The sequence below is a fragment of the Ziziphus jujuba genome, chromosome 7 (genome assembly GCF_031755915.1).
Source record: "Ziziphus jujuba cultivar Dongzao chromosome 7, ASM3175591v1".
NCBI lineage: Eukaryota > Viridiplantae > Streptophyta > Magnoliopsida > Rosales > Rhamnaceae > Ziziphus > Ziziphus jujuba.
Window position 1 is genome coordinate 7,382,588 of NC_083385.1, and position 17,094 is coordinate 7,399,681.

The following is a 17,094-nucleotide window of genomic DNA, read 5'->3' on the forward strand; positions in this document are numbered from 1 at the left end:
AAAATATCTAATTATAATTAAAAAAAATTTCAAAAATATACAGTATAATATCGGCTTATTAAATAAAAAGGTAATAGAAACAGGGTAAAAAAAAAAGACATCCATCAAAAATCTTCAAAAAGAAAAGGACACGAAGAAAATACGTTGTATCTACTTTGTCTAAAGGAATACCGATGGCTGGCTAAAGTTGGCTGGCTTGATTAGATAATGTTATCTTTAAATTAGATATTTTTCCCCTCGTATTTAGTTTTTTAATAAGAATGATTAAAGATTAAGCACCCTCTCAAAATAAATAAATATATAAAATAAGGACCAACATTATAATTTTTTGTTAACAAGGCATGCAACGGCCCCATTAGCACAACATATTTTCAGAAACAAGTCTAAATCAATCAATATAATTAACACTACCACGACATTCCTAATATATCAATCAAAGCATGTTGTCTTGGTGCTAATTTATTGCTGTCTCTTTGCTATATTTATGATTAGACATATTCTATATCTCATATGGTTTATTTGACTTTACCTATATCTGAATTCAAAATAATAAAAAAATTGAAAGCAAAAGAAAAAAGAATTCAAAATAAAAAAATTACCAAAAAGAATCAAAAATAAAAAAAATATAAAAGCTCCACCTGAGACTGTGCTATGAAAACATGGAATAGAAAAATGTGCAAAATAACAATTTTTTTTTCCTTAATCTTTTAATTTTGGAAGGTAGTTAGGTATAACAAAGGATTCATGGAAAAATATATTTGTGTCATCCCCACTACTTCGTCATGGATTTTCCAACCGAGTATTAATTGGAGTCTCCGGCATGGCGCATTTTATAATTTATTATTAAGTGCGTAATAAAATTGTTGATGTCGATGTTCTAAGAAATGACAGGTTTAATTTCAAGCAAAGATGTATAGGAAAGAAAAATGCTCATGTCCTATTCAATATTGTTAAATTGTTAAGATATGAATTGGGGTGGCAATAAATAAATATAAAATCCCTTAGATTTTTCTATTTTTAAGGTAATAAAATCCCTTAGATGTTTAGACATGAAAATTTGTTAGTCTTTTAAAGGGAGATATTTTCTCAAGATTTTGTTTTATTATTTTTTATATCTATCTTTCATATAATATTTTACATATATATGTTTACAAGTTCTGGCAAAATTTATTTGAAGCAAAATAAAATAAAATAAAATTCTGGCATAATTTATGAATATTTATAAAAAATACACTGCACTGTAAAAATTTAGGGATGGTTGCAAGGAACACGGATATTCCTGTTTTAGTACGTGCTTAGATAGCTGCTGTTCCGGCAAATAAGGTTTGACATTTGCAGGTTGTCCTGTAGTGCCTTCCGACTGACTCTCCACTCCGATTACTACCTTTAGCTGCCTGAAATTTTTGATCTACTCCTCTCTGTTAAATAGCACTAACAAAGTCAGTATACTAACCCATTACTTTCTCACACTCTTTTCTCTCTCTTTCAGTTGTAGGTACTGAATGGAAGTTGAATTTTCTCATCTGGGTTTCTTCTGATTCTTAAGTCCATCAAAATTTCACATTTTCTCTTCTGCGTCTTATTCAACGCTTGCATAATCTATTTCTAACTTACCTTTTCTTTTTCTTATCTGGGGTCTACTTCAAATCTTTAAGTCGTTGTAAAGTGCAATCTCTTTCAAACTGAATCACCGAAGAGCTTCGGTTTTCTGACTTCTTAAGCATTTCTTTTTTCTACTTAACGGCATTTCAGAAATTCCAATCTCTAGTTTGACACTTTTAAGTTGAGATTTCTCTCATCTGGGTTGTCTAAAAAAGTACAAAAAAGGGGGAAAAATAATTGCATTGAAATTCACTGTCAAAATCTTGTTTCACAAAAGTATATGGGATTTGCGACGTTTTAATTACCATTATTAGCAATGTCGTACAATCATTTAGATCCGCCTAGATGTTGTGAAAACTCGACAGCCGAAGTGTCGGATAAACCTAGTCAACTGAAGCTGTACCAATTTTTTATGTTCTGTGTACCTATCTTGTTCACTTTCATCCTCCTCTTCTTGTTGTACTTGTTCTATCTTCGCCCTCGAAGGGTCAATTGGTCGTCTCTTAGAATGCTAACAGTTTCAGAAAATGAGGAAGATATTTCTAGGGTAAGATCATAGCCCCTGAAGTCTCTGTTTTTTGTTTTGTTTTTTTTTTTTTGTTTTTTGTTTTTTTTTTGTTTTTTGTTTTTGTTTATTATTATTATTAATTTTTTTTTTTTTGGTTGTTTTTTTTTTGGGGTTAATATTCACGTTTTCACATCGATCATGGTTTTGGTTTAGCAGGTTGAATTGGGATTAAAGAAAGAACTAAGAGAGATGCTACCGATTATCGTGTACAAGGAGAGCTTCTCTGTCAGAGATACCCAGTGAGTAGCCTTCTCTGTTAAAATTTTTCCACGATTCTTTTTATTTATTATTATTATTATTATTTTTTATTTTCTATACTTGGAATGGATTGTTTTAGATGAGTTAGCCTTGATTCACTCAAGTCAACGCCGTGGTTCACGTAAAAATTATAGTTTTTATTAATTTTTTTAATATTATCAGCTTGTTTAAAAGAAAAGTTTTAGGTAATGATTTAGCCGTGTTTCTTTCTTTTAATTTAATGTTTTTCTTCTTAAAGGGGAACTCTTTTATCATTAGCAGAGAAGGGAATATTATCTTTTTTCCTGTTGTTCATGTAGTAGAATTCTTTTCTCTGGAAAGGATGACGACTTAAGTTATGAGTGCATTCTTTATTGAATAAAAGTCCATCAAAAATTTCAATTTTGACAAAATACTATATCTGAGAGGGCTATCTCAACTGGCTGGTTCTGTAGTTGATTTCATTTTCAAGGTAACTTGATCCTAATAAAGACCATGTATCTTTCTCTTGGAAGGAAAGCATTTTAACTGGTGGAAAGGTCTAAAACAATCAGGCAAGGCTGAAAATAAGAGAGATGGACATGCTGGAATGAGCATTAGATATATTCAACCCATAAATGGGAAACCTGGACTTATCAATGGTGTATTGCATGACTCATGATTATATATTTAACCTGTTGAAAAGTTCAAACTTCAGTGATTGGACTAAACTGATATCTAGTATGGTTTTGCTTTGGAAATTCAAATAAAGCTTTGCGGAGCTGAATCTGTATTTCAGTGTTGTAAGATCCGTTTAGAAAATATAGTTTTGAATTTGTGTTTTTTAGTCACAAGAACCAATTGTAAGATTCAGACACCTTTAGTTGATCAAAATCTTTAGCAGCTTCAATGAACTCATCTTTTATATATCATCCTTCTTTGTATTCCTATCCCACTAGTTTTATCTTTGCTGCTGAAGGGTAGTATAGTTCCCAAATCAAGTTGATATATCTATGGAGAATGCAAGCGTTGTCGTTATACATAATATGAGCAGGGTTAGAGGATTCCTAGGAAATATGCATATTAAATCAAAGCCAGCTATTCTAAGTTTTTCTAACTTTTCCAAGTTATTGTTGAACTATCAAAAAATATTAGCATAGTGCAAGTAAAGAGAAAATACACGTGATATTTTGTTATATAACGCTATGGAGGTATAGGACAAAATAGAAAAGCACATTCATTTCAAGGTGCTGAATCTAGAGCTGATAATTTGTTTTCTTTCTTTTGACCCAATAATGTTCCTTTTTATTGATGCAGATGTTCTGTATGCCTTGGGGACTACCAAGCTGAGGATAGGCTTCAACAAATACCTGCATGTCACCATACATTTCACATTGATTGCATTGATCACTGGCTTTCTACCCACACCACTTGCCCACTCTGCCGCCTATCCCTCCTTTCCTCGGCTAAATCTCAACCTGAATTACCTGAAGTGCAAGTGGAAGTTTGTCAAGTAACCTCTGTTGCAGAGGACAATTGCGAAACACCTCTTGAACAAGGGCCTCAGGTTAATGAACATTTATCTGCTCTGAACACCAGAGAGCCAAAATTTCCACAGAACAATGCTGAAGAAGATCGTGGCAGAAGTTCTCAATGCATTGATTGTCCGAGAGAAACAAGAGGTGAAAGTGAAACCACATTGCATCAGCATAGTGATGGACTTTAAGGTGATTTGTTGAGTTCATTCTTCGTATTCAGATCTTTGATTTGATTATTTCATTTCACCTGCAAAATATTGTTGCAATTTTGGTGAACTCTCTTACCCTTTTCAAATAGTAGACTGTGGCTCCAACAACAAAATAACTTCAGGTCTAATTCATGCTTTTATAATTTTGTTTACGGATCCTCATTAACCATATGCTAAACATTTACGCCATGATTATTTCTTATGCCATCAAAACAGAAAGATCATTGAACTGCTCTCTTTATAGGCCTAGACCACTGATCTGCACTTCTCAATATATATGCATGTTCCAATTATAATCCATATAATGTGTATTTTTAGCCACTGATGTCGCTTTACTTTTTGTGTTAACAGCATAACAGAGGCCCCTACCTGAGAAATAGAGAAGCTGACAATGGCCATCAAGAATCAAATTATTGCAATGCTCCAAGTCCAAGTGAGGCACAGCTATGAGAGGAAAACGTTTAATAACAATTTTCTATTAGATAAAGGGTCATTTGTCCTTTAAAAGCTGCAACACGTGTAACAAACATTGTCATCGTTGATATTCATTCTAGGAAGATTAAAGAAATCGCTAACCAGCGATGGTTTATGGAAAGCAATTGTTGAAACTACTATTTCCCTGTAATTAATTCAATATAGGTATTTATTTCTAGATAAATTTGTTGCATTAGCTTGCTCCGATATACAACTTTGCTCTGCTTTGTCGGTTGGCTCCTTGAGGATGCAACTAGCATGTTAAGAATGAAATGACAATCTCGGAAATGTTCTTATAGGGTCGGAAGGTATAGGCAGTGCTGTGTTAAGTGGTAGCAGTTGCGCTAAAATTTATATAAGGGTTAATAAATATTAAATCAAATCACAGTTAGTTTCCCTTGGGTCATATATATATAAGAAAAACTTATAAAATAAAAAGATTAAAAAAAAAAAAAAAAGAAGAAAATCACCTTTTTTTTTTTTTTTTTTATATATACATTTATGATAAATGAGAATAATATTGAATCAAGAACCTGTTATCCATTGGCAATAAGTCAAAGATATTGGGATGTAGCATGTGGGTGTGGGGTATCACGCCTCTACCAGCCCACTTCTATGTGTACCAGCCCACTTCTATGTGTACGTTGGCTGAATTAATTTGGTTTGAGTCTGAAGTGACACAACCAGGATAGTTTTATCAGATTTAGATTATTGGTCCAGCACTGACTTTTTTTTAGTCCAACTTTCTTCGTTTCAAGCTGGTCAATTTTTTTTCTTTTTTTTTAAGCTTAAATTCAAGTTGGTCAAGTTGGGTAAGTAATTTGGAAATCAAATAATTTTTTTCATCAATGACTTTGATCCTTTGAGCTGTATCTTAAATATTTATGTAGATGTTTTTGTGTTATCTTACTACATCTACATATCTTTAATTCTCTAAAACGTTTTTTGATTTTTTCCAACAAAAATTAAACACAAGATGTTCCTTACAAAAACGTAATCACGAAAGTAATAGTTATAAATATAAATTTTATGACTTGGATGATTATGCTGTGTTAGTTCTTTGACACACAAAGGGAAAAAAATAATAATAATAATAATCCTTTTTTTACCAAATTAGGACATACAGAAAACTCAGCAAATTATAGCCAAAAACGGTGTGTTTAACTGTTTATATAAACAGAAGTTTTAAGTATGCCAAGCTATACATCATTGGTTTATTTATTTATCTTTTTTAAAGCTGTCGCAGCGGAACCCTTTAATTTTTCAAAGAAGTAATATTTCCTGCAAATTTGTCTTTCTTCTCCGTCTCTTAGTTTTCTAGTTTTCCGGGCTCTGTTGGCGAACTGTTAATAGAAAAATACGTAGTAGTAGTAGTAGTAGTGGTGGTATCAAATCTCTGAACATAATGAATTTTCAAATATTACCCCTCTGAAGTCTGATCCATTATCCCTCCTTTTCCAATCATTTTTCCTTTGCTTCTGTCTCTCTCCCCTCGAGTTCTTCGCTTTATAGAGCTTCTTATGCGACTGTTACTGCTTTGAAGGATTCTTTGTATTTTGTGGAAATCTTTTACAGGTATAGAGTTGCAACGATACATTTGCCGATCTATTTTTTCTGATAACTTATGGGTTATTTATTTATTTGTGGGTCTGAGTATTTCTGAACTAACTATTCCTTGTTTGGGTTTGATTTTTGATTCCTTCTCGTTGACTTGAATTCTTCAAAATTATATGCTTTGATCTTTGACTTCAGTTGAAGACTTAAATTGGTTGTTTATCTTGTATTTTCGTTTCCTCTTATTTTATTTTCTTTAATTTTTTGTTCCCTTGTTTCTCTGATAACTTTTCTGGAGACCTGTTAGATTTCATGGGTTTAAGGCAGGTTTTATGCAGAGTTTGTTAAAAACCTTAGTTGATGAATATGGGGCAGATTTATATTCCAAATCTCGTTAGATTCTCTTTGATATCTTTGTGTTTTATTGCTCTTTTCTTTAATAACAGGCACATAACTTGGGGCTTAGGGGTTTAGTTCATTTACACTCATGTGGGTGGTTGTGAAATGCCCTAGGCAGGATGAGGGATTTCATTCTTGCCTTTGAAGACTTTGCTGAAGGCCTGTGTTGGTATATGGTAGAAGCTGTAGAGTTTTTAAACGAGGAGGGGATTGCATTTTTTTTGGTTGTAGCCTCCTTAATTGAGGATTTTATTATATTCTTCTTTTCTCACTTTAGGGCCTTAATTTCCTTTGCATAATAACATCTATAGCCCCTTTGGACAACGATATTAAGGTTTTGATATTGTTGAATGGAGTAGGTGTTGAGATCTGGAACAAGAACAAGAGTTGAGTGGTGTTCATGATTCTGAACCTGGGTATTCTTGGCTGAATTGGTTACTGTGGGCTACAATTTAGAGTAAATTCAAAAACAGTGGTGATGGGTTCAATTCAAAATATAGTTTATTATTGCTGTGTATCAAGATGTAACCGGATTCTCTATGCATATAGTGGTGGAGACCATGAAATCGAAAATTTGGCTGGGCTGTGCTTGGAAAAAGCTCCTCCTTTCCATAGGTGGTATTTTGAGACGATGGGAAAGAGGACCTTCGGGTTTTTGATGGAAGATGGATACGTTTATTTTACCATTGTTGATGAGAGTCTTGGAAATCCTGGGGTCCTTCAGTTTCTGGAGCATCTGAGAGATGAGTTCAAGAAGGTAACCAAAAAGGGTTCAAGAGGAAGTTTGTCAACTATGACTACTAATGGCATACAAGAGCAACTAGTTCCTGTTATCCACCGCTTGATCACCTCCTTGGAGAATGTTTCTCAGGGTGGTAATGACTGGGCTTCTGAAACTCCTCCGTTACTTCATGCTGGTCTATCTCCTTCACCAAGTGGTGTAGATGGGCAAATTGAAGTTGCCAGTTCTACAAAAGCTCCTTTATTGGGCAAGTCTAGCAAACAAGATAAGAAGAAGGCAAAGGATCATGTTATCACGATGAGAGACATTGAGTTGGAAGAGCATCGAAAATCAACTGATAGAAGTATCAATACTGATTCAATTTCAGCAGCTTTAGATCCTACTAACCAAGTTGGAGCAGGTTCTTCCGTACAGAAGGATTTGGGTTCAATGAGAATCAGATCAGGTTCTCAGAGCATTCGGAAAAAGTGGTGGCGTCAAGTTCGGATTGTTCTTGCTGTTGATGCAGCTGTTTGTCTAATATTATTTGTGATTTGGTTATTGATCTGTGGAGGCATCGAGTGCATCCGATGAAAGTTCTTGTCATTTGCGCATTTATTCAGCCAAATCAAGATTCCAAAAGGGGAGATGGAAATTTACGCTATTTGGTTCAGAAAGCTGAAAATTATAACTCGTTTAGGAATTGGTTTCTGTGACGAGAGATCAAGTACATAGAAAACTTCATTAACCTTCATTTAGATTCTTACATCTGTTTGGAAGGTATGTTGGTTTTAAAAAATACACATTCAGGCGTTATAGATTTAGAAAATCCATCGTGTACAGATCCATAGTTTATATGCATATGTATATGCAAGTTTATGGAATTACCAACTATTTCACTTGATGGTTTGAAGTGAACTAAATACAAGATTGATCTCGTATAAGAAGTTATTCTCGATTTATGTGCATTGTATACCACGGCAATGGGCACGTTGATTGCCTGCCTTAGATTGTGAGATATTTTAAGAACCACTTTTGTTTGTATCCTGAACACCACACCACGCGCACCCCAAACACCACCACTATATATATATATATATATATATATATACGGAAATTCTACGATGAGGACGGTCCGCATGAGGACCGCAGTATTAGTGACGGTTTTTCATAATATTAATGACGGTTTTTTAGAAAATTGTCACCAATATTATGAAAAATCGTCACCAATACTGTGGTCCGCACCATAGACGGAATATATATATATATATATATTTAATTTTATTTTATTCGGTCAGTATTAGTGACGGTTTTTCATAATATTAATGACAGTTTTTTAGAAAATCGTCACCAATATTATGAAAAATCGTCACCAATACTGTAGTCCGCACCATAGACGGAATATATCTATATATATATATATATATATTTTATTTTATTTTATTTTATTTTTTAGGTTGGAACATAATGCGAGCTTTAGCCGGTTGGAGCTTGATTTATGAAAATTATAACCAAGCTTGGCCGGGAACATATAAATGAAAGGGAAAGAATGGTTTATTGTGGGTTTCTGAATGCAGTATGGTTAAAGCCATTAGACATGTTAAAGATCAACTTAATTCCCATCCATGATTAGCTTCCCCGAAGCAATTATTGGAGGTCCCTCTGGGATTGCAAGATCAAATAAGACCTTGAGACATAGATTTGATATTCTCGACCGTCTAACTGATAAAAGATTTAGTATCTGCTGATGTAATGTCTCTTTATCGCGTTGTCTTAGCTTTTTGGACTGTGTGGTATGCCGTATCTAAAATCCTTTCGATGAAAAAGCTTATTGTAGCAATCGACTCATAAAACATATATAACTTCAGCTTGTATCAAAACTTTATCAAATTCAGTACATATGGGTAAAAAAGAAAGCATAGGAGCTAAAGTATAAGAAACAAAATTATCTATCCAAGCGTCTTTAAAGCAAAAAGGTTCTCTGTGAATTTAACCAGATAAGTCTTACAGGCAAATCTCTGAGAAATAAGTTTTCTTATAGTTGAGATCCATTCTTCGCAATATTAGATCCCATAATTATCGACCACAGTCGAAGTGGGTTGTCCATGGCAAGTCTCAGCTCCATCAAGGACTTGTGCAGGCACCAAGACTCTGAATACGGCATAATGATGATTCAAGCTTTTTTCCCCTTGTAGTCTGTACACACTACCTACTGCCCCAGCGTTGGGGTTCGGGAAAGCAAAGAATATACGCCTGATTCTCTGATGGACAAGTGCCATTGCACACCTAATATAAATATATGGAGGTAAAACATCAGAAAATATAACATATAATTATATATTCTAAGCAGAAATCAACAACCAAAAAAAAAAAATTCCTATAATGAAATTATGTGATCTAGTTATATAGTACATAATGACAATAAAATATATATATATATATATATTATTATCATAAGCATTAAAATCTTCAGGGCTAGGAAAGGCAATAGAGCTAATTATTTTCAGTTTGATCAACTTACATAGCACATGGCTCCCAAACAAGGAAGATGTCATAACCAGTACATAGATAAGGTCTGGCTGCTAAAGAATGTGAACCTTCACAGCAAGTTTCCAATTTCCAATCACTCTTCACCTGAATATCATAATAGTAATACTGACATTAATTCAAATTCAACAAGTAGCTGTGGAATACAAGTAACCCCCCTCCCAAATTAGTGATCTCTCAATTGAAGAAGAAGGTAGCTTACATCTGTTAAATTTGTCTTTTGCCTTTTTGCAGGAGAGCCTGTTGAAGAAGAATGAGCACTGTTCATATCAACAAGCTTATCTTGGATATCACCTGAACTGGGGTATAGGCGTCTATCCCTGGAAGCAGAGGATTCGATAGCAACAATAGCAGCATGACGCAAAGGATGCCAACAACAAGAACTCATATCTGTTTTTTGTTCGGCCCACCGCCAAGGATATAGACAAGAAACATCATCATATAATTGTTTGGAATCATCTGGAAAACCTCCTGGTGTTTCACAGCTCATCACTCCATTGGAATCAATATGAGAAGCAAATGGCCGTTCAGAGCAGCTGGTTTCTAGGATTGCCTCGTCTTTTGGAGCATGCCATGAGTAAATTTGATCACGTGCAGTGGCAATTACTATTTTAGCTGAAGGATCCACTATAACTGCAGCATTGACAACCTGCAGCAGAAGGGGAAGAGGTACATGGTATAAATGAACTGAGCTCTTGGCAATACAAGTGATACACCAACTTCTAAGGGCTCAAACATAGGCCCTTAAACAGGGCCAACACAGAATTTAAAAAGCAACTGGTCAATAATAGATTGCTCAAGAGCTGACAACATTGAAGAGGCATGCCTACAAACTGTCTCTTATTGGAAAAGGACAATGACATGTAATTACGAATAATCCAAACTCAAACATAAAACTTGGATTGACTGAAGACACCATACATAAATAGGAAACCCAATAAAACACATAGCATGTAGACAGTAAGTCATGAAAGAAAGTAAAATAGTTACCAATGGAAAAAATAGTTACCGAACCACCACCAGATTTTGCCAACTGAATGGCAGAGTTCATGAAGCTGAAAACTGAACGAGAGTCCTCTTCGCTGAATCCAGTAATACCATCAATGCTACTGGAAAGAGGATAGATCAAATAACAAGGTTAGTATAGAACACATAATTTTTCCCTTCACTTGGACCCCGAACCAAAATAAATAAATAGGTAAATAAAAAAGCAAAGTAAACCTTGATTATCGCGAGCAAATTTGGGATAGAGGAATTCTTTTAGGCTATGTTTGGAACAGTGTATAAAGATTAAAAGCAACTCCACGTAATCAACAACCAAACAGTGTATACAGATTAAAAGCAACTCCACGTAATCAACAACCAACAATCTAAGCAATCCTAAATCCTAAAAAACATTATTATATGAATCAGAAGAAGAGTGTGGTGAAATACAATTACGCAGTAAATAAATGGAACAAGCAAGAACTTCTAAAATGATAATGGTTCATACTAGGTAGGGGGATGAAAAGACGTTGGCCATAGCTTACATTGTTCTTCCCATTCTTCTTTTGATGTTGCAGCATATTTGCATACCTGAAATTGGAGATTCAAAATTGTTTAAACGAAAAGCAGATTATTAAATTACATAAATTAAAAAACTACAAATTCATAACATCTGAATCGTAACTCTAAAAGATTTTTTTTTTTTTAATTTTTTAATTTTTATCTTTTAACAGAGCGCAGAAGAGAAAACGAAAACCCACTTTTGTAACGAAGGTACTCAACTTGTGGGGACTGATTAACTCCTGAACTTCATGAGGAATACTGTCAAACTGGTCGCCATGTTCGGAAGCTAGACATAATATCAAGCATAGCAGAGTTTTTCCTGCCAAGTAAGCCATTCGCCACCTTAGCTTCACCATGTCAGCGATTACGTCGAAACGCGTTTCATAAGAGAAACATGGTTGGTGAAAACTAATAAAATACAGAACACACACACACCTTCAACAGACTTCTTCCTCACCCGCTTCACATGCCGAAGATTTTCCAGCGGCACAATTTGATTTAAACGCCTAAAAAAATTAAAGAATATAACAATGATTTTATCCTTCGAAACCGAAAACACCAGAATTGAAAAATTAAGATGATAGACTAATGGTATGAATGTAATTTAGGAGCAACCTCACAAGAGTGTTGGCAAGCCTTGGCTCAATCACTGTAGCAATCACATCCACTGCTTACACAAATGTAAAACATCAGAACCAGTAAAAAGAAATTAACCAATGAGTCTTTTCTCAAACAAAATAGAAAAGTTTTATGCTTTCTAGTAAACCGACCGGTGGACTGTTGGTCGGGCGGGATTGGGGGCTTGTCTGGCACGTAAACTATCTGCCACGCGTCCATCTTGCCGGTTACTATCAGCTCGAATCTAGCTAGACCTGTAAGAGACACAGTTTATTTGATTAGGGTTTTGGAGCTCCATCCAACGCTGGAAACTTACAGAGAAACCCAGCTCTGCACCGAGGTAGGCAACCAGAACACGACGTCGTTCCGGAAAAAAAATAATAATAATAACACCTTTCACATTTGTCCCAAAAAAATAAAAAAATAAATAAATAAAAGAAAAAGAAAAACCTCCTCATTCAGTACAATATTATATACAGTAATACTGGGTTATCAAAATTTTTTTTTATAAAATATTGTGGAATAATATAGTAATATTAAATTAATTTATTTGTCATTCAATTATTAAATTTATTTATCCATATAAGTTATAAATATTTCAATGACACATTTCATTTGATAAAAATTTAAATTTTGATGCCTAAATTACTGCTCTACTTATATAATGGTTAAAATGTATTGCTCAAAATATTGCTTTCCGGACCAATTGTTGGAAGTTAAAACCTTGGTGCAGTAACACAGTAAATAAATACATCTCCATAGCCTTCTACCAAAATAAAAAATATCTCCATAGCCATGGGTTAGTAAATCAATAATTCTATCATAATCATCAAACTTTTTTGACACCATAGTGGGCTAACTATCAGCCAAATTAAAAAAAAAAAAAAAAAAAAAAAAAAAAAAAAAAAAAAAAAACCTACTGGGCTTAGGACCGGTAGGTACCCAACCAAAAGGACTTGGTGGCATTACATGGCTAGTTCAGTACCCGCAGATTGGTGGCACATTCAATTTTTGCTATTTAGAGTAAATCCCAAGAACTTCACATAACAACGATTTCTTCTATGGAAAAAGAAACAAAATACATGAAAGTACAGGAAGCACAGGATTTAACAAGCTCAAGTGTCGTTTACAGTTGGCAAAATGAGTGATAAAATCACTATATCACTAAGAGAATTTGGCACATATTGCCTCATTTGTCCCACTCTAAACTCAAAGCTTGCCGATCAATCATAGATGTTTGCCCTTCTGTACCTCTTGGCATTTTGTTTGTCAACCGATCCCAACCCATAATGTGAGGCAATGCAAACTGCAAAAACAAAATTTACATATACAGCAAACATGGCATATTCAGTGTTCTGGGCTCCAAACTTCAAATTGTATGGGTAAAAAGGGGGTTTATGAGTTTGTCAGAGTCTCAGAGTCATACGCTGCAAGCTGTCTTCATAACGGCAAATTCAGCAGTTGTGACAGGAACACCCAAGTTATCTTTGGATTTCAAAAGGTTATTGACAACACCTGTAACCAAAGATATTAACAATAAGATAGAATGAATGCATTTGAGTAATCTATGGCAACGGGTGAAACCAGTAAGCTCAGTCTCATATTATATCTTTGGCTTCTACTTTCTTAGTGCTATGGAATTAGTTGGAAGGAATTCTCAAAGAGTAGATTGTTCCTGATTGCCTTCATCATAGAGAAAGACAATAAGGAACAGCAAAGAAGCTTGTTTCAAGGTGACAATTAGTTGCTCAGGAGCTTTTCATTGTGGTAGAATCTCACCAAAACCATTCTATAATCTCAAATTTGCCATTGGTACTGAATGGAGTCTCCTACTCTTCTATATTGTTTCTCTTTTAATTACATTTTACCATTTACCTTAAACTTATCAACTCTAAACTCATATGGGTAATGAAATTCCAGCCTGGAATAATAGAAAACCAACAAAACTAATAACAATGATAAACATTCCACTGCATCAAAAGCACTTAATCAACAAAGTACTATAAAAGATGAAGGAAAAAGCAACTTTGAAATTTAAAAACAAATATTAACTTGAGCAGATTAGCAGTGTTTAATCAAGGAATTTTTCATTTTAATTTTTTCATGTTAAAGCAAATGTTGGGATATAGGTTGCTTACTCAATGCAATAAAATAGCCACTACCATTTCCGTGAGGCTTAATGGATAAACTCTTCCTCACTTGTCCAGCATTACTGTAGCAAGAATTGCTTGTCAAAGCCAACCACTAACTATTTACAAAAAGCATAAAGACTTTAAAGAAATGAAATAAGATATTCTATTTAAATTGGTTCAATCAGAATATTAAATACTTCACAAGGTAAGTAAATTTTCCATGACAAATTCAAGACTATAGTATATAGATGTCCAGCATTATTGTAGCACACTATTAATAGAAGCCAGACAGATGTAAATTATTATATTCTTAAAATTAGGAAAAGAAAAATTGTTGCTTGCGTATTAGAACATTAAGATGATGCCACTGAATTGGTTTAATCACCATGTGATATGTTTTCCAATGCAAAGAAATCTTGCTATTACAAGTTCAGTTCTAGAATGCACAGACATTTCAACAAGAATAACTGACAGGGCAGAAACAGACCTCGTTAGCATTGAAGGATCATGGAAGAATTCACAAGACTCATCGGCACCCAAGCTTATCAAAGATCCAACCTCTGTTGCAGACAAAGAAAAAACCTGGAAAATGAATGTCAATTAAACTGGTCAGTCAAGCTGCAAGAGAGAGAGATAGAACCTATTATCTAAGCTCTTCTGCCACATTTTTATCAACTAAATAACATGACAACATATAATATACATAATATATATATATATATATTCATGTTGAAAAAAATTTAAGAAAAGGATAATTTAAGAAGAAACAAGAAAAATCACCTGTCTCCTCTCCCGATCATACTTGCGCTCACCAATGGCAGGCATGAATGTCAACATTATGGAACCACGGCGATCAACCACAAGACTACCAGACTTATGCAATAAAGAAAAGAAAAAAAAAAAAAAAAAAAAAAAAAAAAAAAAAAAAGAAAGAACAAGAACAAGCATTATCTAAAAAAGAGGAGGGGAGAAAAGAACAGGGAGTCCATATAGAGCACTTGATCAAATGTTATAATGAGAAAACATACCTCCAATTTAGTAAATGTTGGAAGCATGGGAGCCACAGAGAGTGCAGCTTTTCCCTTGAAAATAGTATAAGGAGCAAATATCCGATCTCCTATACTTCCTACAGGTTCAGAAACAAAGAACAAAATAATTAGAACTTAGGGTGTGGGAAAAAATATGAAAAACCATTGTAGAGACAAATTACCTTTGACAGCAATATTCTGCCCAGAAGTTGAAATGCCAGCCCGATGTGAAAATGAATGCAACGATAGCATATCTTTAACATCACCATCTTTCCCATATAAGAGCTTTCTAGACAACTGGTTCCTTTTCACCAGAGAACATACCAAAAAAATAAAGATAACCATAAACATCAGGAAGGAAAAGAAAATAGCCAAACTAAGATCAGCTTTGGAGTGGGTTTTGTAATAGGAAGAAAACAAGAAGCCAACATTCGGAAAGGATGAGAAAACATGGAAGACTTTTCCGACATTTTAAAAGCTTCAAAATTGTTTCATGTTCGTAAACGGAGGCTAGTGAAATTAATTTTCATTTAGTTCCAAATTTTTCAGTAGAAAATTCCTGCACAACACTCATCACATTACTCTAAGAGAAAAGCTTCTTTTTCTTTTTTTTTTTTTTTTTTTTTTTAATGACCCCATTCAACAATCAACTTCTAGAGAAAAGCTTTTTCCTTGATGACCCCATTCAATAATCAACTAGATGTCTAGAATAATTTTTTCTTCTTTTCTGCCCTATCTGTGTACATAAACACTAATCAAGATAATGATTTCCATATCAAAAGGAAATTTATTGAGATAGGGTATACTTGCAGGTACAGGAATGGGCTTTTATTTAAAAATAAAAAATAAAAATAAAAATTCCCTCTTTTTTGTTCACAAAAAGAACGTGGAAGATTCATTCATTTCAACGAGTTTAACATAAGAGTAAAAAGATAAAATAGTAAGATAAGGACAGCCAGAATTGGAAAATTTTGAGCCCTTAGATTCCGTAAACCTGTGCCTTCCACAGGTAAAGGAATGGGGGTACTCAGTTTCTGGAAAAACCCAAGCCCCACATGCTACGCTCTTGGAGATAAATCAAATGGGTTTTATAGCGAAGAACTACAGCACTTAGAAAGCAAAAACCTGGTACCTTGAGTGTTGGATTAGACGAGAAGAAAGCTTCATCATCTTTGAAACACCTGTGAGAGAGAGAGAGAGAGAGAGAGAGAGAGAGCTCAGTCAGACAAGCCAAGAGCCGCTCGGGGAGTGAGCAGGCGATTTGGGCGCCGAGGGTGGTGGGGCACCAACTTTATGTGCATTTCAATCTGGATAGCGCCACGTATAGTTCCGCGGTCACTTTTTCTTTTTTATTTTTATTTTCCCCCCATTTGCATTATGACTTATATACGACCTGTCGGTTCCCCAAGTTTCAGTCATAGACGATACGCCGTTTTTTAAATCTTCCATCACTCTTCCAACGAGTTCTGAATTAATGCTTTTTTTTTTTTAGAGTAAGGATAAATACCAATTAATCTATGAAAATGTTTTCCATGTCTTAAGTGTCATTTTATTATCTTAAAAAGATTTACCTCTATTATTTTTGTTTTAAGGATTAAAGGTTTATTTGTAACTATATTTAGACTATATTAAAATTTTTAATTAATAAAATAAAAGCATATCAAATTGCCATTTTATATTGTGATAGATTAAATGATACTTTTAGTATTACTTTAGTAGTAAAATAAACATGATAAGTTACAAAATATCTCTTATAATTTAGCTGTTCTTTTTCTCTCAAAAAAGACCACTTCAATGTATAATGGTTTATTTTGATTTTTAATTTGTTTTACCATGAGCGTTTTTTTCTGCTAATGAAATCTACATATTAAAATAGCTAATTATTATTGTAAATGACAGATTAAATGTCAATGAATTTTATTTGGCCACCAGAGTAAAAT

The 17,094-nt window shown here is 34.0% G+C and overlaps 4 protein-coding genes across 8 annotated transcripts; 2 read left to right on the forward strand and 2 right to left on the reverse strand.

Annotated features, from left to right (window-relative positions):
- Window positions 1-1,162: 1,162 nt before the first annotated feature.
- On the forward strand, window positions 1,163-4,791 carry LOC107410797 (RING-H2 finger protein ATL58). The gene is made up of 4 exons (XM_016018272.4): window positions 1,163-2,149; window positions 2,327-2,409; window positions 3,704-4,113; window positions 4,485-4,791. Exons 1-3 carry the CDS (start codon window positions 1,919-1,921, stop codon window positions 4,110-4,112), a joined length of 723 nt encoding a protein of 240 aa, XP_015873758.2. The 5' UTR covers window positions 1,163-1,918; the 3' UTR covers window position 4,113; window positions 4,485-4,791.
- A 1,023-nt stretch (window positions 4,792-5,814) lies between these two features.
- Window positions 5,815-8,243, forward strand: LOC107410774 (phytolongin Phyl1.1). Of its 2 annotated transcripts, none has more exons than XM_016018240.4 (2): window positions 5,815-6,182; window positions 6,608-8,243. In XM_016018240.4, exon 2 carries the CDS (start codon window positions 7,039-7,041, stop codon window positions 7,873-7,875), a length of 837 nt encoding a protein of 278 aa, XP_015873726.2. In that variant the 5' UTR covers window positions 5,815-6,182; window positions 6,608-7,038; the 3' UTR covers window positions 7,876-8,243. The 2 variants fall into 2 exon arrangements, with proteins under 2 accessions (XP_015873726.2, XP_015873727.2); XM_016018241.4 differs by having other exon boundaries at window positions 5,816-6,182; window positions 6,920-8,243.
- Window positions 8,244-9,136: 893 nt separating this feature from the next.
- LOC107410812 (tRNA-specific adenosine deaminase TAD3) lies at window positions 9,137-12,375 on the reverse strand. Of its 4 annotated transcripts, none has more exons than XM_048479961.2 (9): window positions 12,147-12,375; window positions 11,992-12,043; window positions 11,834-11,882; window positions 11,595-11,723; window positions 11,321-11,403; window positions 10,838-10,937; window positions 10,031-10,477; window positions 9,803-9,915; window positions 9,137-9,567 (listed from the first exon to the last, which is right to left on the reverse strand). In XM_048479961.2, the coding sequence occupies exons 1-9, from the start codon at window positions 12,211-12,213 to the stop codon at window positions 9,345-9,347; spliced, it is 1,263 nt and encodes a 420-aa protein (XP_048335918.2). In that variant the 5' UTR covers window positions 12,214-12,375; the 3' UTR covers window positions 9,137-9,344. The 4 variants fall into 4 exon arrangements, with proteins under 4 accessions (XP_048335918.2, XP_048335916.2, XP_048335919.2 ...); XM_048479959.2 differs by having other exon boundaries at window positions 11,574-11,723; window positions 12,147-12,374; XM_048479962.2 differs by having other exon boundaries at window positions 11,595-11,695; window positions 11,812-11,882; window positions 12,147-12,373.
- Window positions 12,376-12,986: 611 nt separating this feature from the next.
- Window positions 12,987-16,454, reverse strand: LOC107409769 (single-stranded DNA-binding protein WHY2, mitochondrial). The gene is made up of 8 exons (XM_048480013.2): window positions 16,287-16,454; window positions 15,337-15,458; window positions 15,155-15,252; window positions 14,907-14,999; window positions 14,614-14,708; window positions 14,133-14,206; window positions 13,421-13,509; window positions 12,987-13,300 (listed from the first exon to the last, which is right to left on the reverse strand). The coding sequence occupies exons 1-8, from the start codon at window positions 16,322-16,324 to the stop codon at window positions 13,184-13,186; spliced, it is 726 nt and encodes a 241-aa protein (XP_048335970.2). The 5' UTR covers window positions 16,325-16,454; the 3' UTR covers window positions 12,987-13,183.
- Between the last annotated feature and the right edge of the window lie 640 nt (window positions 16,455-17,094).